Source organism: Madurella fahalii (assembly GCF_045866475.1).
Source record: "Madurella fahalii IFM 68171 DNA, scaffold_2, whole genome shotgun sequence".
Taxonomy (NCBI): Eukaryota; Fungi; Ascomycota; class Sordariomycetes; order Sordariales; genus Madurella; species Madurella fahalii.
This window is the reverse complement of record NW_027263972.1, coordinates 8056190-8080438: the sequence shown is the minus strand read 5'-3', so window position 1 is coordinate 8080438 and position 24249 is coordinate 8056190. Positions and strand designations below refer to the sequence as shown.

The 24249-nt window shown below is 56.9% G+C and overlaps 8 protein-coding genes across 8 annotated transcripts; 3 read left to right on the top strand and 5 right to left on the bottom strand.

Annotated features, from left to right (window-relative positions):
• Nucleotides 1-505: 505 nt before the first annotated feature.
• Nucleotides 506-2338, bottom strand: dak1 (dihydroxyacetone kinase Dak1; the record flags this gene model as incomplete). Its single annotated transcript, XM_071060575.1, has 2 exons — nt 506-1011; nt 1054-2338. 2 exons carry the CDS (start codon nt 2336-2338, stop codon nt 506-508), a joined length of 1791 nt encoding a protein of 596 aa, XP_070916676.1.
• A 941-nt stretch (nt 2339-3279) lies between these two features.
• MFIFM68171_05154 (uncharacterized protein) lies at nt 3280-4709 on the bottom strand (the record flags this gene model as incomplete). The annotated part of the gene is made up of 2 exons (XM_071060574.1): nt 3280-4565; nt 4628-4709. The coding sequence occupies 2 exons, from the start codon at nt 4707-4709 to the stop codon at nt 3280-3282; spliced, it is 1368 nt and encodes a 455-aa protein (XP_070916675.1).
• Nucleotides 4710-5811: 1102 nt separating this feature from the next.
• MFIFM68171_05153 (uncharacterized protein) lies at nt 5812-7022 on the bottom strand (the record flags this gene model as incomplete). The annotated part of the gene is made up of 3 exons (XM_071060573.1): nt 5812-5966; nt 6023-6820; nt 6935-7022. 3 exons carry the CDS (start codon nt 7020-7022, stop codon nt 5812-5814), a joined length of 1041 nt encoding a protein of 346 aa, XP_070916674.1.
• Nucleotides 7023-8546: 1524 nt separating this feature from the next.
• MFIFM68171_05152 (uncharacterized protein) lies at nt 8547-10576 on the top strand (the record flags this gene model as incomplete). Its single annotated transcript, XM_071060572.1, has 3 exons — nt 8547-8736; nt 8879-9916; nt 9993-10576. The coding sequence occupies 3 exons, from the start codon at nt 8547-8549 to the stop codon at nt 10574-10576; spliced, it is 1812 nt and encodes a 603-aa protein (XP_070916673.1).
• Nucleotides 10577-12643: 2067 nt separating this feature from the next.
• Nucleotides 12644-14647, top strand: MFIFM68171_05151 (uncharacterized protein; the record flags this gene model as incomplete). Its single annotated transcript, XM_071060571.1, has 1 exon — nt 12644-14647. One exon carries the CDS (start codon nt 12644-12646, stop codon nt 14645-14647), a length of 2004 nt encoding a protein of 667 aa, XP_070916672.1.
• A 421-nt stretch (nt 14648-15068) lies between these two features.
• TFC1 (tau 95 subunit of transcription factor TFIIIC) lies at nt 15069-17665 on the bottom strand (the record flags this gene model as incomplete). Its single annotated transcript, XM_071060570.1, has 3 exons — nt 15069-17053; nt 17124-17466; nt 17519-17665. 3 exons carry the CDS (start codon nt 17663-17665, stop codon nt 15069-15071), a joined length of 2475 nt encoding a protein of 824 aa, XP_070916671.1.
• A 1965-nt stretch (nt 17666-19630) lies between these two features.
• RTS1 (serine/threonine-protein phosphatase 2A 56 kDa regulatory subunit delta isoform) lies at nt 19631-21878 on the top strand (the record flags this gene model as incomplete). The annotated part of the gene is made up of 5 exons (XM_071060569.1): nt 19631-19654; nt 19711-20067; nt 20133-21089; nt 21143-21441; nt 21497-21878. The coding sequence occupies 5 exons, from the start codon at nt 19631-19633 to the stop codon at nt 21876-21878; spliced, it is 2019 nt and encodes a 672-aa protein (XP_070916670.1).
• Nucleotides 21879-23891: 2013 nt separating this feature from the next.
• MFIFM68171_05148 (uncharacterized protein) lies at nt 23892-24194 on the bottom strand (the record flags this gene model as incomplete). Its single annotated transcript, XM_071060568.1, has 1 exon — nt 23892-24194. The coding sequence occupies one exon, from the start codon at nt 24192-24194 to the stop codon at nt 23892-23894; it is 303 nt and encodes a 100-aa protein (XP_070916669.1).
• Nucleotides 24195-24249: the final 55 nt, after the last annotated feature.

Here is a 24249-nt window from a genome sequence, read left to right as displayed (position 1 = left end):
GCACCGCTCGGCTCGCGATCCTTTGGACGAACATCTAAATGTGTGTCTGTCTATGTGATATTTCACCTCGGGCAGTGGACCATTGACCACCAACGCCAGCTGCCGGCGCCGTCTTTTCCAAGTCGGCCGAATTGCAGCATTTCCTCAGCCGAGGGTGACCGTGTGGATGGCTGCACCAATCTTCGCGACCAGGGCCCCTGGTCAGCAGTGACGTCGGATCATTGGCCGTCCGCACCAGCTGCCTTCAGCTGACAGACTCAGTAAACCCGACACTGCTGAGAGCGTTGCAACAACGCTTCGGAATTCTTCTTCCGGAAAGCAGACCGGCTACCCGAAAGGGTTCTATTAAGCATGAGATGAATGACGCTGAAGCACTTTTCGTCTAGCTTAGCAGAGGAGTTCTCGAAAGTAATAATACGAACGTGAATTGATATCCGATTTGAAACATCCACATTCAGATCCAACGAGAACTATCGCACACTCGTTCCGGAAATCCGACTGCCACTTATACCTTCTCCCACCCCTCATCAACCTTCTTGATCCCAGCCAAGCCCAGGAAGAAGGCCGCAAGACCCCACGCGCCGGGGTCCGGTACTTGCTTGAAGCCTGGCCCGCCAATGTACACGGTCCGCCCGAGGCTCGGTTTCATTCCCTTGGTGCCGTCGGCCGCATTTTGCGCTGCCTCAGCTGCCTGCTTCACGTCACCTGTCGTCTCGAGGACCTCGACAAAGGGATACAGTGCGTCCACAAGTGTGCGGTCCCCGGGACGGGCTGGGGTGTACTTGGACAGCGCATCGCAGCTCTGCTTGAGTGCCGCTGCCCAGACCTTCGCCGAAGCTTCGCCCTGCCCCTGTGATCTCAGGGCGGCCACGAGAGCATTGAGGAAGATAGCATACAGCGCGCCCGAAGTGCCGTCCATCTCCCTCTCGACGACGGGAACTATGTTGGCCGTGTCGACGACCGCGTCTCCCGATAATGCGTTGCTCTGCATGTATTTGAGGATGGCTGCGCCTGTCAGCAATGGCCGTGGGAAAACGCTGGCAGTCTACTCACCCTCGGCCCCTCTCTTCAGCCCGATACCACAATCGCCATCTCCCACGACAGTGTCGTAGCGTGTCACATCCGGCTCGGCAGCGATGACGCTCTCCAGACCCCGGGTGAGCGCCTCCTGCGCGGCCTTCGCATCCATTTTCAGGCCGCTAGCCTGGATATCACCGCCCAGAGATGCATCCTGCTCCCTAGTCGCCATGTTCTTCTCCTCCCACGTCTGCTTGGAGATAGGCGCCGACCAGCCGGTAGCCTCACAAGGATAGTCAAGCAGCTCGATCATGCTCGGGCCCCCGAGATTCGTGTTAACGACGTTCAACAGCGTGATGCTGAAACCCAACCCGTTCAGACTCGTCATGTACGTCCCACACAGGATCCTCACCGGCCGGATATTCCAGCTCTTCTCCAGCTGCGTCACAACCTCGGTCAAGATCCCCCCCATCTCCAAGACGCTCACCCCGCCCAGATTATTCACCAACAACACCACCTCGTTCGAATTGACGTGCAAAAAAGCCCTATCCTCATCCCCCCGATCCAGCATCTGCCGCAACATCTTCCCCACCAGCTCCTCCAAGCCAACCACCTCCCTGCTCGACCCGGCCTCGTTATGGATCCCCATCCCAATCTCCACCTCCCCACCCCTCAGCCCGCCCTCGGCCACCTCCTTCCGGCCGGGAACATGCACGTGCTCTAGGCTCGCCCCGACACTCACCAGATTCTCCGCCACCAGCCTCGCCACGCCCGCCACCTCGCGCAAGCCGTACCCCATGGCCGCGAGCGCCCCGCTGATCTTGTGCACCAGCACGGTGCCGGCGATGCCCCTCCTGCCGACCTTGCCGGCCTTGGCCCTCCCGACCCCGACGTCGTCGCCGACCACCACCATCTCGACCTCGACGCCGGCCGCCCGCGCCTTCTCCACCCCCATCCCGAAGTTCAGCACGTCCCCCGTGTAGTTCATCACCGTCACCAGCACCCCGCGCCCCAGGTCCACCCGGCCCATGATGGCCGCGCGCACCTGCTCCGCCGACGGGCTGGCGAAGATGGTGCCCGCCACCGCGGCCGAGAGGAGGCCCCGCCCGACGAGCCCCGAGAAGGACGGCTCGTGGCCCGAGCCGCCTCCCGAGATTATCGAGACCTGCTGCTCGTGCGGTTGCTGCACCGGCGAGCAAGGGCGGCGGTAGATGATCTTGTTGGGGAGGTCGAGGGCGAGGGAGGGGTTGGTGAGGGTGAGGGAGCGCAGGGACGAGGTGACGAGGTGGGTTGGGTCGGGGAGGAAGTGTTTGGTTGACATTTTGTCTCCTTTTTGTGTTTGTGTGTGTGTGTGTGTGTGTGTGTGTGTGTGTGTGTGTGTGTGTGTGTGTGTGTGTGTGTGTGTGTGTGTGTGTGTGTGTGTGTGTGTGTGTGTGTGTGTGTGTGTGGAAACACACTGAGGTAAGTGAAACTATCGATCCAAGCTTAACAGTAGAAGAGACGAAAAAAGGTGCCTCGCCGACGACAGGCCTGACACGCGACGTTTATAAAAGGTTTGTCTTTCCCAGATGGCCGGGTCCTAACCTCGTAGACGAGATGAAGTTACTTGCATGCTCCGGATGAACATGTCCAAGTGGATGGATGACGCCGCTGTTGGCTAGCCCACCGTCCCGGGAGAGCTTGCCCGACTTTAAACGGCATTGGCAAACCGGAGGTGGGGGAGTGCGGGGTGGGCTACATGTACATCATGCTTGGACACCTCCCTACCTTATTGCAGGTGGCCGAGCTCTGAACTCTGGTCGTCGCCGCGGCTAATAGCCGAAGACGGCTTCCACTATCCGATACCGTGTCCGTACGGTGTTGGGCGGGTCGGCTTCGTTCTTGTCAATGTTTCCCTCATTCTGGGGCATTGATTCCTAAGACGCTATCGTCTTTGATGCTAAGAGACCCGACGCGCGAGGCCAGAAAACACACCAAGCCTCACCTCCCCCAGCCTCACCTCCCCCAGCCTCACCTCCCCCAGCCTCGCCTCCCCAAGCCCGTTGTATTTCCAAATATGCCATAACCGTCCATTAGGCTCTCGTCTTTATTCGCCAAATCTCAGCTCCACCGTCCTAGACCCAAAATTCGAAAGATCGGCTCTCAAAGCCGTCTGGGAATGATATCTTGTAACCCCAGAAAACTCCCCAAACGCCAGCCCATGTCATAACCTGCAAACGCCTTCCATTAATGCCAATCATGCGGCGAAAACTGCCGCCCAGGTTACCTGACCATGTAATAACTCGCACCGGCAACACTCCCCATGATGATCACCGTGAGGATCCACGCTCCGACCCGGTCCCCGGTTGTAATCGGCCGGAAGTACTCGAAGGTGTAGGTGTGCGTGCCCGCGTTCGGGTTGCCCTGGGACGTGCCTCCCGTGTCGGCCGTCAGGGGCGGGGGGACCCTGTCCACAAGTGTGTACATGATGGCCGACAACGCGTTCATCTGCTCGCCGACGCCCACGTACCCGTCATAGCCGCCCGTCGTCCACTTGAACCCGCAAGCGGTGCCCGGATGGCCCCTGAACCCGTCCACAGGGCTCCCAGTGCACGAGCGGGCCGCCGCCGTCGCGTCAGACTCGAGCAGGGGCCGGATGATGTTGTACGTGTCAGGTGCCACCTGAGTGGTCGCCGCCAGCCACCGCGTCAGGTAGCCCTTGAAACTGCGCTGGTCGACGTTGCAGCTCTCGTGCGGCTCGCACAGCTGCTCAAACATAATGCTATTGTTGAAGAACCGGTTCGTCGTGGTATTTAAGATCCCGTTCACCCGCTGCCCCCAGATAGTCGAGTTCGTAATGTTGTACATGACCGCTGCGCCGTGCAGGTGAATGCCGGCGTTGTAGGTCCACAGCGTCGGGTCCATGCGGCTGCACTCGTGGGTGAGTAGGTCAGTGCTCATGCCGTCGTGGACTTCGTACTGCGGGCTGATCAGTCCTATCGTTTCCTCCCACTCAAAGATCCTTGACGCCCACTCGGCGTATGTCTGGTTGCCGGTATACCGTGCTAGGCGAGAAGCAATGTTGAAGAAGCATCCGTTGGAGATAGAGTTCTTGTAATCGAACCCGGTGTTGAATCGGTGGACTTGCCAGCGAATGCCACCACCGCACGCTTCGACATCCCAGCGGCTGACCCATTGGTTGAAGAGGGACTGGGCGAGTTCGAGCCACTGCGGGTCCTCCGGGGGAGGGTTGGGAAAGTTGGTTTCGGCGGCCGACATGGCTGCCAGGCCCCAGAACCCCTGGTCATCGTTTCCCATCGTGCGAGTTTGGTTCCGGGGCATGAAGTCGGCCATCGGGGTCGCCTGATGAACGAGGGCCTGAAGTGTGATAGCGTTGTACGAGTCGTCTCCGGTCAGTGCCCAGTAGTCGACCAGTGTCCCAAACATCGCACCGGCTTCCCACCAAAAATAGGGGTCGGGGAGGTTCCCGGGATTGTCGCCCGTGTTGTTTCCTGTGTAGAACCTGGCCAAGCCGAAAGCTATTGTGCTAGCTGCCTCTCTGATTGAGGCTGAACCGACATGTTAGCTGGGCTGAGGGAAGGGGGCAAGCACGTATGGCTGGAGAACTAACCCTCGTCGCCTAGGTCCAAGTCAACTCCCATCGCGGAGTTCACAAGTAGGGCAACAGAGCCCGCTAACCGAAGTAGTCTCATTGTCTCAATGCTGCTGTAACAGCAAAACCAACGAATGACAGGAAATGAATGTATGTCGAAAAAAGTTTAAAAGTCTAGAAAACGGCACGGTAGGGGAAAATGCATGCTCTCATAACAGTAGAAAATCCAAGAGGCACGTAAGCACAGCTGAACATGAAAAGGCCAAGCACTTCGGCGCTAATGTCACCTGCATTCGATGATTTCACCGACGGGGTGAGGAGAGCGTTGTATTGCCGCTTTCAGAAGGTTGCGGTTCGAAGGAGCGGCACAGCCTCAATGGTTGAAAATTGTGCCTGCAGGGCGCGTTAACGAATAGAATGCGGAGAAGATGCAAGAAGAATGAGAAATACAAGAACCTAAAGAGAGTTCAAGTTGGTCATCGATGGTGAACTGGCAAGCGCCATCGAATTAGGAGGTTAACGACGGAGTGGAAAAAGGAGGAACGTTTGAGGTCTCAATATTCAACACAGAAGCCGTCCTCTCCGCTTTGGCCGCCCAAACACGCGCGTACAGTACAAAGAAACATTCCATGATCGCCCAGGCCAAGAGCAAACCTGCAATTTCTCAACCGTCGCTGTAGCGGAGAGGGCAGGAGAATGCTGAAACGTTTTGGGTCCGAGAAGTCGGACTCCGTGTGTCGCGAGTCGCTGCAACGGGACAGGGCGGGACCCATGTTTGGGCGATTTCCGGGCAATCCGTTGGTGCCGCAGGGAAAGTTGGGACCGGCAAACCATTACGTAGCATTGGTTAGGGGAACGCCTTTGCTAATACCGTACCACAGTAAACGACCTAGTGTAGCTGCTGTAAGAAAACGGGAAACCGCCAAGGCAAGGGACAAGTGCATTGTCACAGCACCCCTTGGCGGAAGTCAGGCATCCCCTGAGTGGACTTGGCGCCAAGACATGGTGCCTGGATTCCCGTATGCCCCGTGGCCGAGACGGAACTCGCCATGACTCGGGGTATTGGTGTAGATTTCTTGCCTATCTCACAAAAGACAACGTAAATAAGGTACTTTTATCTATCCGTCATGTCAGTGGATGAAGTCAAACATGTTTAGATCGTCTAATCGTGCGGCAATGTCGTCTGTTGAGGCAACGTCGGGTCAATGGCTGCATCCATGCGCACAATGGCCATGACCCCTCCGCTTCTTGGACGGCCTGGCATCGCTGGTGTCCTCGTCCTCATCGTCCTCATCATCCTCCTCGGCGCCAGACTCAAAGTCGAGCTCGCTAAGCATGTCTTGTTCTTGGGCTTGAGCTGCGGCGTGTTAGACAAACTATCGTCGATCAACGGAGGGCTAGCTGCAAACTCACAGAAGTATCTGAGTGCGCTAGGCCAGAGATCATCCGCAATGGCCATGGCAATCTCATCGCCAGCCGGGAAGATTTCCAAATCGTCGTCGTCATCATCATCATCATCCTCGTCATCCTCGCCATCATCCCCCATCTTCTCATCCTCGTCCTTCTTAGGAACCGCCTCCCCGGCCTTCCTCTTCCGCCTCTCCTCCTTCTCCTCCTCCATCGCTATCCTGCTCTCCTCAGCAGATACATTCTCCCCGATGTAGCCAAACCAAGCGAAGAAGCTGACCCCGCCCATGCCAGTCTTGTCGATCTTCTCCTTGAGCGCCTTCTGCTTCTCGGTCAACTCGACCTTGTCCTTCTTGCCACCTTTCTTCGCCTCCTTTTTAGGCGCAGCCTGCTGCTCGTCCCAAACAGCCTTCACGAGACCCAGGAGCCCATCGGTCAGGTCCTTGCCCTTCTTCCACCGGATCTCGACGGGTTCGCTGACGAGCCCCGCGAAGCCGTCCTTGCTCTGGCGCCACCAGAACTTCTTCTCAAGCACCCTGTCCTCGAAGTGGTCGTTGTCGGCAAATTCGAACCGGATCGCGACGCTGCGCGGGTCGCCCTTCTTCTCGTCGGCCTCGAGCTCGAAGCGCGAGACGGAGAGCGAGGTGAGCGACGAGAGGAGGAGCGCAGAGTCGGACGGCTGGATGTATTCGTCGATGTCCATGGGCGCCTGCTCCAGGACGAGCGGCCAGAAGTTGGGAATGCGCGAAATCAGCTCGGCGCGCTTGGCGTAGAGGGGCTTGGAGAGGGCATATTGCTGGCGGACTTGTGCGGGGTAAGTATGTGATTAGCAGGGTTGCTCAAAGTCTCTTGTACGAATTGGCACGGCGGCGACAGCGGACGTCGCCTTCGCGCGCGCAGTTGGACCTGTAAACTCACTGATCTCTGTCTCAACCTCGTCAAATTCATGCTCGAGGTCGGAGAGCTGCTCGTAGCTGACGGCCGTTTCCTCAAGCGTCGCGGCCATTTTTTCTGCGGTTTTTTCTGTGTACTTGAACTTGCCGATGAGAGAGAAAGAGGTGTAAGCAACTTGAAGGTACTCGGAGGACTGGTACGTGGGAGAAAAGAAGGTAGCAGAGAAAAAAAATCTGTTTGCCCCGCGACTAACACCGAGTTTGGTCCCGCACTGATTGCGAAATTGGGCAAGTCTTGGCGTGCACAAAATGTCCGGTGGTGGGGTTGAATGAACCGTGGGCCCCTGCCAAGCCTGGGGCAGGCATGCGTGGCTTAGGTTCGGCATGCCGGGTTGCGGGCCGAGGGTGGTCTATCCGTAGGGCGAAGCCCAAAGCCAGTGGAAAATCTTGAGATTCGGGGCCTGCTCTATGAACGGTAAATACGCCCGAAGTGTTGCATTTGTATATTTTGTTTCTTTTCTTCCATATCATTGTCCTTCCAAAAATATCCTAGTTCGCTACAGCAGTTATGTATTGGTTAGGGTGAGGGTTCTTATTTCTGAAAGTGCCTCATCCGCCTGGCCCTGGATGGTGTCAAGACGCTCTGATTCGACTGTCCGAAAGTCACTTATCGAGACCTAGTGGAAAGTCCCTGCCTATGTAAACAACCGAGTCCTTCAGGTTATTTCTCTATCTTGGTTACATGGCTAGGGATTTACTCGGATTTCCCCCACCATGACAGTGCTCTCTGCGAAACTACGGGTTTTAGACACTGTATATTTAGGCCGGGTGACCAGAAGCGTCCAGTAGAGGTACAGTACCCCGGCGCTCTAGTGCCTATTAAAATCTTCTTCAACTGTTTCCAAACCAGAAATATCTTCTTCATTGGTTTCCCTCCGCTGTTCTTCCTCGTTTTCCCATCCCAGCTTGATGGCAAGCAGTTGCAGAGATAACCAGCAACCATGCCAGGAATTGCTTCCGCTATCGGGCCTCCGGGATAAGATGCTGCAGGACCCGACCAGTTGCTGTGCTTTACCACTGCCGCTTCCTGGACTGCCGATTCTGGCTTTGGCTTATCTCCTTCATAGGGGCAACGCATCGTGTCGTTGCTAATCCAGGGACGAGAGCCCGAAGTCGGTGCTCGTTGCCTGGCTGGGGTTTTCCACGGCCGCTTAGCAGCGGGCTCCAGAATCCCTCGTCCAGTCGGACGCTCCGCAATTGACTTTCTGTTAGCTAAAAGACTTCGAGATCCGCATGCGCGTGACTACAGCCCTTTCCAGTAGCTTGTATTCCCCTGTCGGCCTGCAAGGGGACGGGGTCTGGATTCGTCGAACCTGGACGTCATCTATTTTATTTATTTTATGGGAATTAGGTGGTTTGGGACATTCCGGTCAGTCTCGAGGCGAAAACATTGCACCGGACAAAGAACATTTTCCATCGAGAGTTTGACGCAGTTTCCTGCTGGATTTCATAAATACTGCAGACATTGCTCCTAGCGTATAATATAGGAACCGCGGCAAGCGGAAGATTGGAGAATAGCCCTCGACATACCGCCACCCTCAAGGCGAGCCGCCAGTCTTGATTCCCGCTTAGACAAGATGGGGGAAAGCACCTTCATCGAGCGCAAGAACCCTGAGCCCCACTACCCGGAGTCGCGGGTGCTCATCATCATGACGGGCGGGACAATTTGCATGCAACCGTCTGTTGACGGGCTGGTTCCCATGACAGGGTTCCTCGAAAACGCCATGGCGCCTCGTCCCTCGTTCAACGATAACTCGACCCCATCAGGTAAGTTCAGAAGCATTTATAGATTGGAACGCGAGCGAGGAGACACCTTATCCAATGCCGCGGACCACCAGAGCAGGATATAGGATATTCCCCGGTGTAGACTAGACATTGCTTGGGATCGCTCACTTGCTGACCAAACCAGTCAAGATCCACGCCTATAAGAACGGCGCCAAGTTGACCCTCGACAGTCTGCGGACACCGCTCAGCGCCTACTCCCGGCACATCCGCTATGGTATCCTCGAATTCACGCCGCTCCTCGACTCGAGCTCCATCTCGTCCATGGGCTGGACCGAGATCGCCCTCACCATTAAGGAGAACTACCACCTGTTCGACGGCTTCGTCGTCCTGCACGGCACCGACTCGCTCGCCTACACGGCGTCGGCCCTCTCGTTCATGATGTCAGACCTGGGCAAGCCCGTCATCCTCACGGGCTCGCAGGCCTCCATCTTCGCGCTCCAGTCTGACGCCGTCGACAACCTGCTCGGCTCGCTCATCATCGCCGGCACCTTTGTCATCCCCGAGGTCTGCCTGTTCTTCCACCACACCCTCTTCCGCGGCAACCGGACGACCAAGGTGTCGGCCTCGTCGTTCGAAGCGTTTGATAGCCCCAACTGCGACCCCTTAGCCAAGGTGACGTCGCTCGGCGTCGACGTCAACTGGTCCCTGGTCCGCCGGCCCACGCGCATCGCCGAATTCCAGGTGACAAAGTACCTGGACACGGCGCACGTGGCGTGCCTGCGCATCTTCCCAGGCATCAAGCCCGAGATGGTGGACTCGGTGCTTAGGGTGCCCAACCTGAGTGGTCTGATCCTGGAGACGTTTGGGATGGGGAATGCCCCCGGCGGCGTGGACGGCAGCTTGACAAGGGTGATCAGGGAGGCGGTCGAGAGGGGGATTGTTATTGTCAATGTCAGCCAGTGCACAAACGGGTTTGTGTCGCCGCTGTATGCGCCCGGCACGGCGCTCGGGAGGGCCGGGGTCGTGTTTGGGCATGACCTGACCACCGAGGCGGCGCTGACGAAGTTGTCGTACCTGCTGGCGCTGCCTGGGTTGACGTATACCGATGTCACGAGCAGGATGGCGCATTCGTTGAGGGGCGAGATGACGGAGATGGCCCTGCCTTCCTTCTCGCACCCGGCGGGCAGTGTGGACTCGGCGGTGGGCAGATTGACCTCGGCTGGTAAGCCCCTTGTTTCCTTCCTTCTCACCTCAGCCCGCTCTTCCCGCGCCCAAAATCACTTACCGGGACACTACAGAAGCCGCCTTCACAGCCTTGGGCTACGCAATCCAAAAGGGCGAGGTCCGCACCGTCCGCGAGATTCTCGAGGGGGATGAGTGTAACCACCAGCTACTCAAGCGAGCTGACTACGCGGGAAATACGGCCTTACATCTCGCTGCCGTCGGCCCTGAGCCGCTCATCCTCAGGGACTTGTTGATGAGGGGTGCTAGTGTGCACGCCAGGAACCGGGCGAATAACACGCCGCTCTATTTGGCCGAGAAGACGGGGAATGCGGAAGGTGTTCGGCTACTCAAGGAAGCTGGGGGCCACTTGTGGTTGGATAATGACTTGAAGAGGGAGGGGCAGGGGAGTCGGGCAGTGAGCCGAAAGCCTTCAGATGGGGACATGGGCAATGGTGTAGGAGGGCCGACGGCGAAGGGGGCCCATGTTGGAGGTGGGGGAAATGCCGCGGAGATTGGTCCTGATGCTGATTGGGAGGTGAAGGAGGGGATAGAGGCTATAGAGGCTATAGAGGCTATAGAGGGGAGTGGGGCCGAGCTGGGAGATGGGAAGTCGGCGAGGGTGTTGTTAGAGGGGGATAAGGGGAAAATTGTTGGTTGATTCGGGCTGTTTACGAGTTTAGGACGCATATGCGGCGAGGCTAAAATTGATTGGAGCTGAGTGGATGACATCTGCTTGTTGGTAACTTGTGGGGACTGTACTGTAGCGGTACACTTGGCCATGCCGGCAAAAGCCAACCTGGGACCAACAGCGTGATAAGTCTCAGGGAAGATCGACGAAGGGTGGCTTCGGGATTCCCCAAATGGGGCCTGCATCATTTGCTGTCATTGTTTACGTGGCCGAGGCTGTTACGGTATCCATAGCCTCGGGTCAGCTGGCTAGAGCCTTTGGCATCTAGTTAGTCTACTTCCCCGATAGTAGTCTAATATGGAGAGTCTCCGGGCAGCCCCTGCGTGGCCCCATGTTATACCTAGCCAGCTAATGGTGTGCAATCCAATGGAATGTATTCGATTCTATCAGACTCGGGTTCTAAAGACGCGTTCCCATCCTTTGGCGTCAGCTCGATGTCCGCCTAGATCCTCCAGATCGGATGGCTTACCGACTGATCGTTCGTTGAGCATAGGTCAGCCTGAAGGATCAAGTAAGCTACCGCGCGGTAGAGATGGTCCCCCGGACCTTGTCAGCCTTGCATGGTTGCGGCGAATGTGGGGAAACTTTGAGATGCAAGTACTGTACAGGCGTGGTTAACAAGTTCACTAATGATCTCTGGCATAGTCTCGCTAACAATCGTGTACCCCTTTCTGCTCGCCAAGCTTACCAGACGCCCGGGCGGGGACCTTTGGATATCGTCACCGACGGCTCGCCGTTGGCCCACCTTCGCCACCGCGCGGCCATGACCGAGGCCTCCCGCGTCGTCAGCTGGGGCAATTTGCGATGCTTGTCTCAGCCCGTTGAGCCTCACATCTTCATGCCGCAAACCCTCCCACTAAGCCTCCAGGAGCCGCATGGTGTAACCCCGTTCTGAGCCGCTGCTGCCTGGCGTGACTCCCTCTCTCCAGCTGGTGCGTGTAGTAATATTTTGTTTTTCTGAGAGAGTCGGTGGCGCGCCTGGTAGGACTGGGTAACAGAAGTCACGGAATTCTAATAGCTTTGTGTCAGGTTGTTTCGGCGTGCGGCACTGCTTCAGAGACCCGAACCGGCATTCAGTCATTGGCTAAGAGCTTGCATGTAGTAGGTACGTGGCTGGTCGAAGGCCCTTCGAAGAGACCAAGCCAACTCCCACGGGCCACACACACCTCTGTGGCCATGGGGCCATCAAGCCACCCGCTCCGGAGCCAAGGCCATCGTTGCCCCTCGGCAGAACCTAACGGTCCTCCGATGCCTGCCCCCCCGTCGGCCGCACCGATTAAAGCGGCCTTATTAAGTATTCAGGCCCCGCCCAGGCCGTTTGTCGGGTGGCCCATCTCTGAAGAACAGCGTGTCATTGTTTGTTTTGTGCGTTGCTTGTGCGTTGTTTTGTGTTGGTCCTTGCCCGCTGCATGACGGGAGAATCATCGTAGACGGGGGAGGAGCTCTTTGCACGCCATCTGTCTCTGCTCCCTTCAGCGTCAGACACCTAGGGCATGTGCAGTTGGAAGGTTTTGGGCCATCACACAATCACAAAAACATGAAGCTTGCGTTGAACCTATGAATCTTTGAAGATCAACTCGCCAGGGAGGTAGTAGGATTGTTCATGCAGAGAAGCTCTCCGTCTGGTTTTTGTCGTGGATACAGCAGGAAAGCTGCTTCAGTGGGTGACACTGGTGTACCGGAGTGCTGGCTACGGTCCCGGCTTCTTGGTCCCTTTTCTTTTCACACCCATTCTTTGTTTTGCCACCAGCGGGTCCTGCCCAGACAGAGGCTGGAAAAGGTTGATCTTCCGCGCAGCACGCCAACTGCAAGTCAGCCTTCCGCACTTAGTCGCCAGAAATCCCTGAGTGGCTTTCATGCTGGGACCATAAATACCTGCTCTCTCCGCCTGAAACAGATAAGCCCGGTCCCTCATCAGGGCGTCCACAGGCAGACGGGACTAAGTCTATTATCACCGGCTCTTGGCCGTCATCTGGTTCCATAGTCCCCTTCCACCTGTATCACCTGCTTTCGAGCCTCCGAGACAAGCTCGGCACGATGGATTTCAACAGTCTGATACAGGGCGCTCTGCCCACGCTCGGTACTAATGGCACCAGCGGCGGTAGCAGTGGCGGCAGCAGCAGCAGCAGCAACAACAACAACAACACTGGAAACGTCCTCCCAGATGGAATCCTCGAGACCCTCACGCCGCTCTTGGGTGTCGCCCAGTTTAATCCGCTTCTGAAGCTGTTCATGGTCCTCAACAACATGGCAGGGAGTCGCTTCGGTCTCGATCCCACCTTCCTCCTGATCATTGTCGGCTTCGTCTGGGCTGCGAACAAGCTCTGGCGGCAGCTGTACGCGGCGTTCCACTCGCTGGCCTTACAGTATTTCACAGTGAGCATTCAGATCAGCAGCACCGATGACATATATCTCCACATGATGAAGTGGCTTGCGTCGCAGCCCAGCATGGTCAACTCACGTTCGCTCACCGCCGAGACCGCATCCAAGGGTGCGTGGGACGAGGAGGAAGACTTGGACCTTCTATCGACACGGGCCGCCGCAGGTGCCTCTGGCACATACCTGAACTTCTCCACACAGGAAGCCAAAGCAGCACCTCGTTTCACTCCAGCTCTGGGCTTGCACAATTTCTGGTTCAGGGGCCGGTATTATAAGCTATTGCGAAAGCAGGAGTCGCTGTACGACGATTCAACCGGACACTCGGGCATGCCGCAGTTCAAGGACAAGGAAACCTTGATCCTCTCCTGCTTCGGCCGGTCTCCGGACCCGATCAAGAAGCTTCTGCAGCACGCCAAGGAGCAGTACTATGTCGACCACCAAGCCAAGACCACCGTCAAGCGGCCATCCGCCCAAGCCATGCGCCGCTACGGCAGCCGCCACACCTGGCAGCAGGTTGCCAGCCGCCCGGTCCGGCCCATGAGGACCGTGGTCCTAGATGAGGAGCAGAAGGTTAAGGTGCTTTCGGATATCAACGAGTACCTCCACCCGGCTACACCGCGCTGGTACGCCAACCGAGGCATTCCCCTGCGACGAGGCTATCTCTTCCACGGCCCGCCGGGCACGGGCAAGACGTCGTTGTCTTTCGCACTGGCGGGCGTCTTTGGTCTTGACATCTTTGTTATCTCCCTCCTTGACCCTTCTCTAACCGAGGAAGACCTCTCGGCCCTCTTCACCACACTTCCGCGGCGCTGCGTCGTCCTGCTTGAGGACATCGACACGGCTGGGCTTACTCGCGTGGATGATAGTACCTCTCCCAAAGATCACTATAGTGCCAACGGGCAGGACGGAGCTGGCAAGAAAGCTCACAAAGCGAACGACTCAAGCAGAGAAGACTGGAAAGTGTCAGACCTGGCACGCGAATTGAGAAAACATGGCGATTCTAGTGAAAAGAAAGGCATCTCCCTATCGGGTTTACTGAACGCGATTGACGGCGTGGCATCCCATGAGGGACGGGTCCTCATCATGACAACGAACAAGCCCGAGACCCTGGACGAGGCACTCATCCGTCCCGGCCGCGTGGACCTACAGGTGGCGTTTACAAATGCGACACAAGACCAGGCCCGGGAACTGTTCGTACGGATGTACGAAGCCGATCGCAAAGTGACCGATGATCACCTCCCACTGCCTCCTTCTCCCCTTCCGCCTCTCACCCCATTCTCCGAGCCCCCGCCTACTCCATTCTCCCCAACCTCGGAAGGAGAAAAAGAGGGCAGCTTTACCGACTTCTCGTCAACAACAGAGGTGGACGAAGATACACCCGTTTTGTCGCTAGCACTGAACAAACCAGTTCCCTTGAACCTCGACCACGGGTACGGTTACGGCTATACAAGTCCCGACTCGCTACACCCGGCGGAGCTGGCGCGCATCGCGACAGAGTTTGCTGCGAAGATACCCGGCGGACAATTCTCCCCGGCGGAACTGCAAGGCTTTTTGCTGAAGAGGAAGAAATCGCCCCAAAGGGCGCTGGCCGAGGTGGATGTTTGGGTAGAGGCCATGCTGGCCCAGAAGGTGAGCAAGACGAAGGTGCTGCAGGTGCAGTAATTTCTGTTGTTGTCTGGTTCGGCTCAGGCTCGGTCTGGTTGGTCGCGAAGTAGATACCGTCGGGAGTTGTAAGGATGCTGGTTCTCGGCTGCATCTTGGTTTTCTTCTCGGACAATGCAACGCGGGGGGAATAAGAAGGGTATGACTGATACCATTGGGAGGCGTGCTATGAAATAAGCAACGACTTACGTTTAGCATATTGAGTGGGACTAAGAAGAGGGAGGGTCGATCTGATTTTGATAATGCCGTTTTGTAAGTCTCACCTAGTCAGAAGCACACGTTTAGATTAGCAAGGGGTAACAACAACTCTGATTCCCGGCCCCCGAGGGAGCAACATCTTCTATTCCCTCAATGCCCAAAAAGGCTGCATTTAACTTCTACGCCAGTTCTGGTGACGCTATTCCACAGCCCGTCTGCATATCTACTCCTCGTAATACCCCTCGCCATATCCACGACGGTTTTCATCCCGGTTCTCCTCATACCTTTCCTCGTCTTCCCACGGTCGCGGGAAGCCTCCGCCTCCTTCTTCGTCGTAGTAATCTTCCTCGCTATAGCTGTCCTCCTCGTTCTCCGCACGGCTGTATTCGCCCCGCTCCGCCTCCTCGTCGTCACTCGACCGCTCTTCTTCCTCTTCATCATATTCCTCCTCCTCGTCATCCTCTTCCTCCTCTTCGTCTTCCTCACTGTTCTCCCGAAACGATACCCTTTTCCTACCCGGAACCGCATCTTCGGCCATGTCTTCTTCTTCCTCATCTTCATCCTCCGTCTCCACCTCGTCTTCACTCCCTTCTTCGTCCATATCATCGAGAAACTCTTGGAACGCACCCGCATCTCTATTCTCCCCCTCTGGCTCTCCCTCTGCATCCTGCCTAACGCCGGCAGCACTAGAGGTACCTCCTGCTCCGTCAGCGCCAGGCACCCCGGCCTTGTCCCGCAACGACGCTGCGTCTGCAGCGGGAACTTCCGACCCCGCTTCCCCTGACTCCACAGCCGCCTCTGCTTCTTTCGCCGCCGCCGCCGCAGCAGCAGCAGCAGCCGCGGCGGCCGCGGCCTTCCTCTCGGCCACACCCTGCGTCAACAGCCGCCTCATCTTGACCGCCTCGCGATCCTCGCTCTCCTTCAGCGGAATTCTCACCCGGTAATGCGTCTTCTTCCTCTTCTCCTCCCACCGGTCACGGCCGCTCGACTTGACGCCGGGCCGCGGCCGGTTCGCCTTGCCGCCGCGCAGCTGCTCGCACTCGGCGGGCGTCAGCTGCAGGTCGGGCAGGCTGATGCCGATGCTGTTCCCGCCGCCGCCGTCGCCGCCATCGAGCGGCTGGCCCTTGACCACCTCCAGGGCGCCCGCGAAGTCGTCGTCGGCCAGGATCCGGTTGAAGCGGATCGCCAGCATCTTGCACTTCATGATGGCCTTGGCCACGGACCACAGCACGCGGTGGTAGAAGCCCGAGACTTCGACGTCGCACGTCTCGCGCACGTGCGCCTCGGCGAAGAGCCTGGCCAGGAGCGGGTCCGTGATGTCGCACACTTGCCAGACTTTGCCGTCGGTGCTGAACGAGGCTCCGTTGAACATGTGCGTGGCGAGAGGCGGCGGTGGTGCTCCATCCCCGCCAGTGATTGTAGTGTTGGTGTTGGTGGCATTACTCTGGTTGTCGGCGGCAGCGGCTGTAGTAGCCCCAAGGTCCTGCCATGCCTTGCCAAAGTTCGACACGCTGATCTCGTTGCGGCGGACAGCCTGCCACGAGCGGCCGACGCTGCCGATGCGGGTCTTGTGGAGTTTGAAGATGAGGGTCTGGTAGATGCGGTACTTGGGATCGGAGCGCGGGTCGAGGCCGTACTTGACGAGGGCGTCGCGCCAGGGCCCGCCTTTGAACTGGTATCCGGCGTACTGCAGGCAGTGACGGACAAGGCCGCCGTTTTTGGGGAGCTCGGCGAACTTAGAGCCGAGTCGGTTCCACATGCTCCGACGTGTCCAGATGGGGCGCTCTTCCATTGCCAGGCGCATCTCGGTGATGATGGCTGCTACTTGCGGATCCGACATGTCGGGCTGGCGGCGAGGGCCAGAGGGGACGGGGTACTCGTCGTGCGCGATGAAGTAGCCAGCCGCGGGCACCCGAGTGGTGACATTGACGACGCGGCCGTATTCTTGGTCTTCGGATACGTTGCCGGACGCGTCGGAGGGGTTTGGGCTGAGTTCTTTGGTGTGGGGGTTTTGAGCGTAGTTGTAGCCGAAGGGGAGGGTCATGGGGGTGAAATAAGGGGGAGGGATCAAGTCAATGTTGGTTCCTGATTCGATTCCCGGTTGGATGGTGAATTCTTTGAGCTTGGCTACGTCACCGGGGAGGACCTTTTCGACGAATTTGCTCATGAATTTGGATTCCCCTAGGGCGTATTGGAAATCAGCGAGCCCTAAACAACGCCGATGGTTAGAGATGGTTAGGCCTTGGAGGTAAATATGTCGATTAGAGAAGATACTCACCTCTGTATCGGTGGGTATTGTTGATGACGCCGATGGGCTCGACGTGGTACTTCCCTACATTATCCTGAAGCTTGCGCCTGAGAAGGCGAGGGGCGTCATGCCGGTCCCTTGAGAGGACGTTAGGGGACGCGAGTCCGTCTTGGCCGCCAGCAGCCGGCTCAACCTCGCCTTCCCAGGGACCATCGGAACCCCGTTTGCGCTTTCTGCCGGTGCGCTTGGGGACTGTAATTTTTAGCACAACATTGTGTGTCAGGGCGTTGTGCGATGTCAGCGGTCTTGCTGTTGGGTTGTCGTGGCGTAGATACAACGGCACCGAGATCTGGGGACTGGCCGAATCCAGGATCTGAACCGCGTCAGCATGCTGCATATCCAGCAGACATCATAACAGAACATACTGCTTGGAAGGCATTATTTTGCCCGAGCGTTTTGATGCCCTTGTCGAGGTTCTTGATGATCATGGGATGCTCTAGAGCACCCAGTCTCCGAGGAGGGATGGTATGTGTTGGTGCCACGTCGCCGCCCTCCCGACAGGGCGTAGCCATGGCGAATGACCGTTGGTAGATTCTGTAGCTATGGCGACATTCGCTTGTTGTAAGGACTTTGTATCAGTCGTTACTGTTTGGTGCCTCAGACGCTGCAGCGATTTACAGGGCTGTTGAGGCCAAAGCTAGCGTTGCTGTGGAATTGGGGCTAGTGAGACCTCCGTCATGAAAGAAACCTTGGCCTCTAGAACACACAGTGCGGGTCTGCCTAACATTATCGTTCGAAAAGCCTTATTGTGATGCATCAACCACTAGTGTTCAGTTGAAGCAATTCACACAGATCACTAAGCACTGCATTGCCGGGATTGGGAATGGCGTCCGGGGCCAGACGGGCTTCTCGGATCCCTAACGTTAAAATCCACGCTGGGCTTTTTCACAGGCTCGCTTGGCGACGGAGGCTCTAGATCAGGTAATAGCGCTAATCCTAATCTGAGCGGTAACTGTGAGATCACAAAGACCGGTAATTAACAACCCGTGATTTATAGGTACCTTAGTGTACTTCGTACTGTACAGTACAAGCACTTAGCCCTAACAACAACGACACTGAAGCTGCGGCAGGCTGAGAAATCTGTTGGAACTCTGTGTGGAGCTGGACTGGTAACGTCTTACTTTGGTTGATCGGATCCCCAGGTTTGGATCGGAAGATTGGTGCGCTGTTCAGGCCCCCTGTGCTCTGCATGCGTGTAAGGCAATACAAGTATTATCACCCAGGACGCCCCACTGGTGCCAGCACCGTGGGTGATGTTTCTCTCTCGTTATGAATTAAGGTACAGCGCCTCAGCCCGGCCCCTTCTTCGTAGCCAAGTCAGCGGCAACCCTAACATAAAGTACTTCCAGCCCCATGTCCAAACATCGTACCCTCATGTGAGCTGTGAATCTCGTGTCGGCACGGGTTGGCATCAGAACCAGTGCCGTCGACATTAGGTTACCCTACTTGCTATTGCCCTATCATTCGTGGCGTTTTGTGCCTGCATACTTTCATTCAGCCTTGCGATTCATCGTTGGCTGCTTCGACTTCTCACGGCGGCTCTCCCGTACCCTAGAACCCCCTTCTTCCGCTCGCTAGCCTGGGCAGCTTGCTCGCGTCAAGGGGCAGAACCAGTCGCCCGGGTTGCACATTGATGCGCTGAGCACGAGATCCTACGGCTAATTAAGGCAAACCACCTCTCCTCACAGGATCGAATCGGATTATACACGGTGCACCGACACAGTCCTGACGCTCGAGCTCCCGCTGCCCGTTAACCCGCGTCTTTGGGCAACAGCCCGGAAGCTTGGGAGCCAGATCCAGGACGGGGACCTGCGACTGCGACTGCGAGCCCCGCAAAAGCACCCGACTACCACCTGGAACGTCAGCTCAAAGCATCCGCCCATTTCCCAATCGCCCGGCACTGCAGCGCCAAACATTGCACTCTACGGTGCCGTCGCCAGAATAGCAACGACAGCAACCCCGCCGGCGTTTGATTGTGACGACACGACACCCATCGCCCAGCCAAGCCATCTCGGCTGCCAGGGGCCCCAATTCGGTCACGGTCCTCGACGTCCCCAATTGCCGCCCTCCCCTCCCCATCTCCCAAGCGCGCCGCATCCGCCCTGTCCCGAGCAAGCAACCGGCAACTCTGCTCGTCTTGACTGCGCCGCCCTAACCACTCGATTGGCACCGCCGTGCCTCGCTACGCCATCACCATCTTCCGTTGCCCTCGGGACTTCACCCCCGACAGCATTTCCGAAGCAACTTGGCAACGCCGGACCGCGGTGGATACGCCTGTCAGAGCCCAACAACAGCAACAGAATTGCCAGGCAGGATTGCATCGCATGAGGGCCGGGGCTGAACCCACAATTTGATTCCAGCCTCGTTCTTCTCTGACCCTCGAATACCCCGCCATCGGATCGTGCGCTTCGGTTCACAGTCGGGTCGAGTTGGGCGCCTCTAGTCGCCCCACAGACGAGAAGCTGTTGTCATCAAGGATGAAGCGTTTCGGCGCCAGAGTCGTAAGTCACGCCTGTCTGCTGTCCCGAGCCTCCTGCTGACTTGCATATGGGCGAAGCTCTCGCGGGGCAAGGACTCGAGCAAGTCCTCCAAGAAGAACAAGGATTCGAAGGACGGGACAGCTTCGCCGAACGCTGCGTCTCGGGATGCCAACCAGTCCCCGGTTCTAACCCCGTCCTCTTCCTCGTCGACCCTGAACGACATCCGCAACAAGCCGCTGCCACCCAACAGCGCTGCCCACGGCGACCATGCCGCTCTGACTGCCCAGGCTCAACTGGGCGCTGCGGGCGCTCCGGGCGCGGCCGACAGGTTCGGTGGCAGCATAGGGGGACAGACCCAGGGGACCAACGGTGGCAGCACTCCTGTCAGGCATGGCCCTTTGCCCCCGACCGTCATAATTAGCCCCAGTGCTCCGGTAAGGTTTGGCCGTTAACCGTCTGTTTTATAGACCGTGACTGACGCGCAGCACTACTCGAATAGCACGTACCGCCGCCCGGGGCTGCCGAGACTATGCCGCACGATCTCGCTCCGCCCAAGGCCGGCCAGAAGTCGTTGATGTACGACCGGCTACATCAGACTCCCAAGGATGTACTCGAGGGGCCCAAGACGCCGAGGCGACAGCATTCGTCGCGGTTCGATATCTCTGCCCACCGTGAGCTGGAGAAGCTTCCTGGGTTCCATGAAGTGCCCCCAAACCGCCGGGAGGACCTGTTCATGAAGAAGATTGACCAATGCAACGTCATCTTCGACTTTAACGATGCGAGTGCCGACATGAAGTCGAAAGAGATCAAGCGGTTGGCTCTCCACGAACTCCTAGACTACGTGGCGAACAACCGCCAAGTCATCACGGAACCCATGTACCCCGTCGTCGTCGGCATGTTTGCCAAGAACTTGTTCCGCCCGATCCCGCCTCCTATGAACCCGCAAGGTGAGGCTTTCGACCCTGAAGAGGATGAGCCCGTGTTGGAAGTGGCCTGGCCGCACATCCAGGTCGTGTACGAGTTCTTCTTGCGGTTTATCGAAAGCCAAGACTTCAACACAAACATCGCGAAAGCCTACATTGATCACAGCTTCGTTCTTCAGCTTCTGGAACTATTCGATTCCGAGGACCCGCGAGAACGGGATTTTTTGAAGACGACGCTCCACCGCATATACGGAAAATTCCTCAACCTGAGGTCCTTCATCCGCCGCTCCATCAACAACGTCTTCTTCCAGTTCACCTACGAGACGGAACGGTTCAATGGGATTGCCGAGCTTCTCGAGATTCTCGGCTCCATCATCAACGGCTTTGCACTGCCCCTGAAGGAGGAGCACAAGCTCTTCCTTACGAGGGTTCTGATTCCTCTCCACAAGGTGAAGAGCTTGAGCATGTACCATCCCCAACTGGCCTACTGCATTGTGCAGTTCCTCGAGAAGGATGCGTCCTTGACGGAAGAGGTGCGTCTCTTTAGGAATTCCTTCCCAAGCCCAGTTGCTGACACACAGTACAGGTTGTCCTTGGTCTCCTGCGGTACTGGCCCAAGGTCAACAGCACCAAAGAGGTTATGTTCCTCAATGAAGTCGAAGACATCTTCGAGGTCATGGACCCGGCCGAATTCGCCAAAGTCCAAGAGCCTCTATTCCACCAGCTCGCGAAATCGGTTGCGAGCCCTCACTTCCAGGTCGCTGAACGGGCGCTCTACTTCTGGAACAACGAGTATTTCTGCAACCTAGTCAGCGACAATGTCGAGATTATCCTCCCGATCATGTTTGCTCCGCTCTACGAGAACTCCAAGGGTCACTGGAACAGGCATGTGGCATCGGGCTAGATTAATGGGTGACTTTGTCGCTAACCGTTTTTGCAGGACGATTCACGGCATGGTGTACAATGCCATGAAACTGTTCATGGAAATCAACCCTCAGCTCTTCGACGATTGTTCACACGAATACACAGAGCAGCAGAACAGCGCGGCGTCGAGGGAAGCCCTCCGGGAAAGGAAATGGGCTGCGATTACGGAGCAGGCCAACCGGAGGAAAGCAGCCAATGGGTCAGCGGGGACCAGCGCGGGAGGACCACCGGCGCGAACCATGCCGAACCCCATGCCCCGCCTCGACGAAGTGGACACGGCTGAGGATAACCAGAAGAGGTTGGACTCGCTCAAACTGCAAGACGGCGACCGAAGGGATCGTCGGCCGGGCATGCACGACAGGCAGAACTCGGTTGGTTCGGCGAGGAGCCAGCGGTGATCTGTCCCGTTCGTGGTCGCGGCTCTCTAGTCTCGGTCTTTGCGGTCTAGCTTTCCTTGCGTTGCTCATGTTTGCACGTCTTGTCTTGCTCCATTCCCGACCAGCCCATTGCAATCCGTTCATCGCCACTGCCACACATACACATACACGATACCGGGGCTTAGACACGGACCATGAATGGGATGGCGTGGAAGTCCTCCACCTGGCTTTGGGGCCCTCCGCAGCACTCGGTGGCAGAGCTACCTTTAGTTTGGCCACGTCCCAGTCTGCCGTTCCCAACGCCCATGGTTCCTTTTTTAACAACCTTACCCATTTCTAAACGGGGCAAGTAGGCGTAACAAGGAGGCAGATCATTGTTTGGTGGCGTTGGGGCCGCTGGTTCTGGGTGTCGCCGGGCTCTGCTACTGTTGTTGCTGATGCTGCTGATGTGGGGGCTGGGCATCTATGCGCTTGGTGTGTTTTTCCTGTCTTGCTTCCTAGGCTTGGTCGGTACGTACCTTGCTTCATGCCACACTCCGGGATGGAAGATGGGCGTCATTTGAGCAGCTAGGTTGGACAAACATGAGGAGGGGCTTATAAAGCGATGAGTAGGGTAGGGAAGGAGTGGAAGACTAGACTGGCGAGGTGACTGAGCCGGACAGGAATGGATGGATCAGCACACAGGACAGACGGACAGACAGACAGACGGTACAGGCTTTGGGTTCTTATTTCTGAGGCACAATCAATTCTTCCGTTTCTTCCTTTATGTGTTTTTTTTTTTTCTTGTTTCCTTTTTTTTTTTTTTATTTTTGTTTTTTTACTTACACATTCTCGCTCTCTCTCATCTTTCTCTTGTTCCTTTTCTGCCCTTCACTTTATCTTCCCACCCTCCCTATAGCGGGCCTAAGAATGAATGGCTATATTTCGTTTTTCTTGGGCTCCTTGGTGTTTCTGCGTCCCCCGTCCTAGCGACCCACACGTGCCTGGCATTGCTGCGGTTGTCTCTTCTTTTTTTGCTGTTGCTGTTTCTGCCGTGTGCCTCTCCTTTTCGCTAGGTTAGATTTATCGTCCGAGGGCGTCTTGACGGAGAGGCTTTTGCGATGTGCCTTGGCTTGAGCGGTAGCCGGTTCGATGGATGCATGTAAAGTGAGAGCCGGGGGGGGAGGCGTCTAAAGTAGTAAGCTGTGGGCTGAGGTTGTAATACACGTGAATGAGGTAGTTGGGTGATAGCTTTCGTGATGGCATGGCACATCAGCACCTTTACCTATCTGGCCAGAGATGGAACAAGAGGACGGGGGTGCAATAGAGTGTGGGGGTTTGGACTGAAGCTGGATGGAACGGAGAAGAAGAGAGGGTGATGATGTTTTGACGATGGCCGAATGTGATGTGGTGTGATTGAAATGTGGGAAACATAGGGAATGGATGGTCCCTTCGCTGTCGATTCCCTTAATGTAGGGTAGGTGTTCCTCGCGAGTTGGGGTTGTGTTTTGGTTATTTGGTCGTTCGTTGCCCTTGTTTTCGAAAAAGGATAGAGAATTTCTTTGTATTTAAGGTTAAAAACTTCCACAGTTTTATGTTAGTCCTGTTTGGAATGCGACCGTGTCTCGATACTACTAGTAACAAGATTTTCTCCGTGGGTTGCGTGCGGCGCAAAAGGGTGGGCATGGGAAGCAGATGGGTAGACGGAGGAGAACGCGAGTGGACATAGGAATTTCATGCGCAACGGGGTAACGCTACTGCTCCCGGATTCTGTTCGGTGATTGACGAATCTTCCGGTCAAACACTCCAAGCACCATGTGTGAAGAATCAGCTTTTGTAGGCTACAAAGCGGCAAAAATACTTGGGTAAACTATACCGACATCCAATACAACTACATGGGTTGCTTCGAGAGAGCTCATCTAGCTGCTTTTGACTTCGATATAATGCGGCCCATTTCCTCAACTTTTTTGTTCATTGAATCCCAAAGCTCTTCGACATCGCCACTAGCACGTTTGGTTCAATGGTGCTCTGCTAGTGATTCACCCCCCAGCCCGTTTACCATCTCCCGCCCCGGCCGTACCCTCCACCTCGATACCCACCAGCTCCCCGTCCCTGCGGGTAAAAACCGTTTTGGTGCTCAGGGGCGGGCGGCGGCGGAGGGGGAGGAGGAGGCGCAGGCGGGGCCCATCCGCCAGCCCAGTTGGGAAATACGTTCTGCTGGACGGCTGCCGGAGGGGGTAAAGGCGGCGGCACCGGTGGCCATTGCCCTGGGTAGTTGGGAGGGGGCGGCGGAGGAACCGGGAAGCCTCCCGGGAAACCCACTTGAGGCGGTGGTATGGGAGGTATGGAGAACGCCATTGACTGTGGTGGAAACGGAGGCGGGTGCTGGGGATTCCAGCTGGCAGGCGGGTTT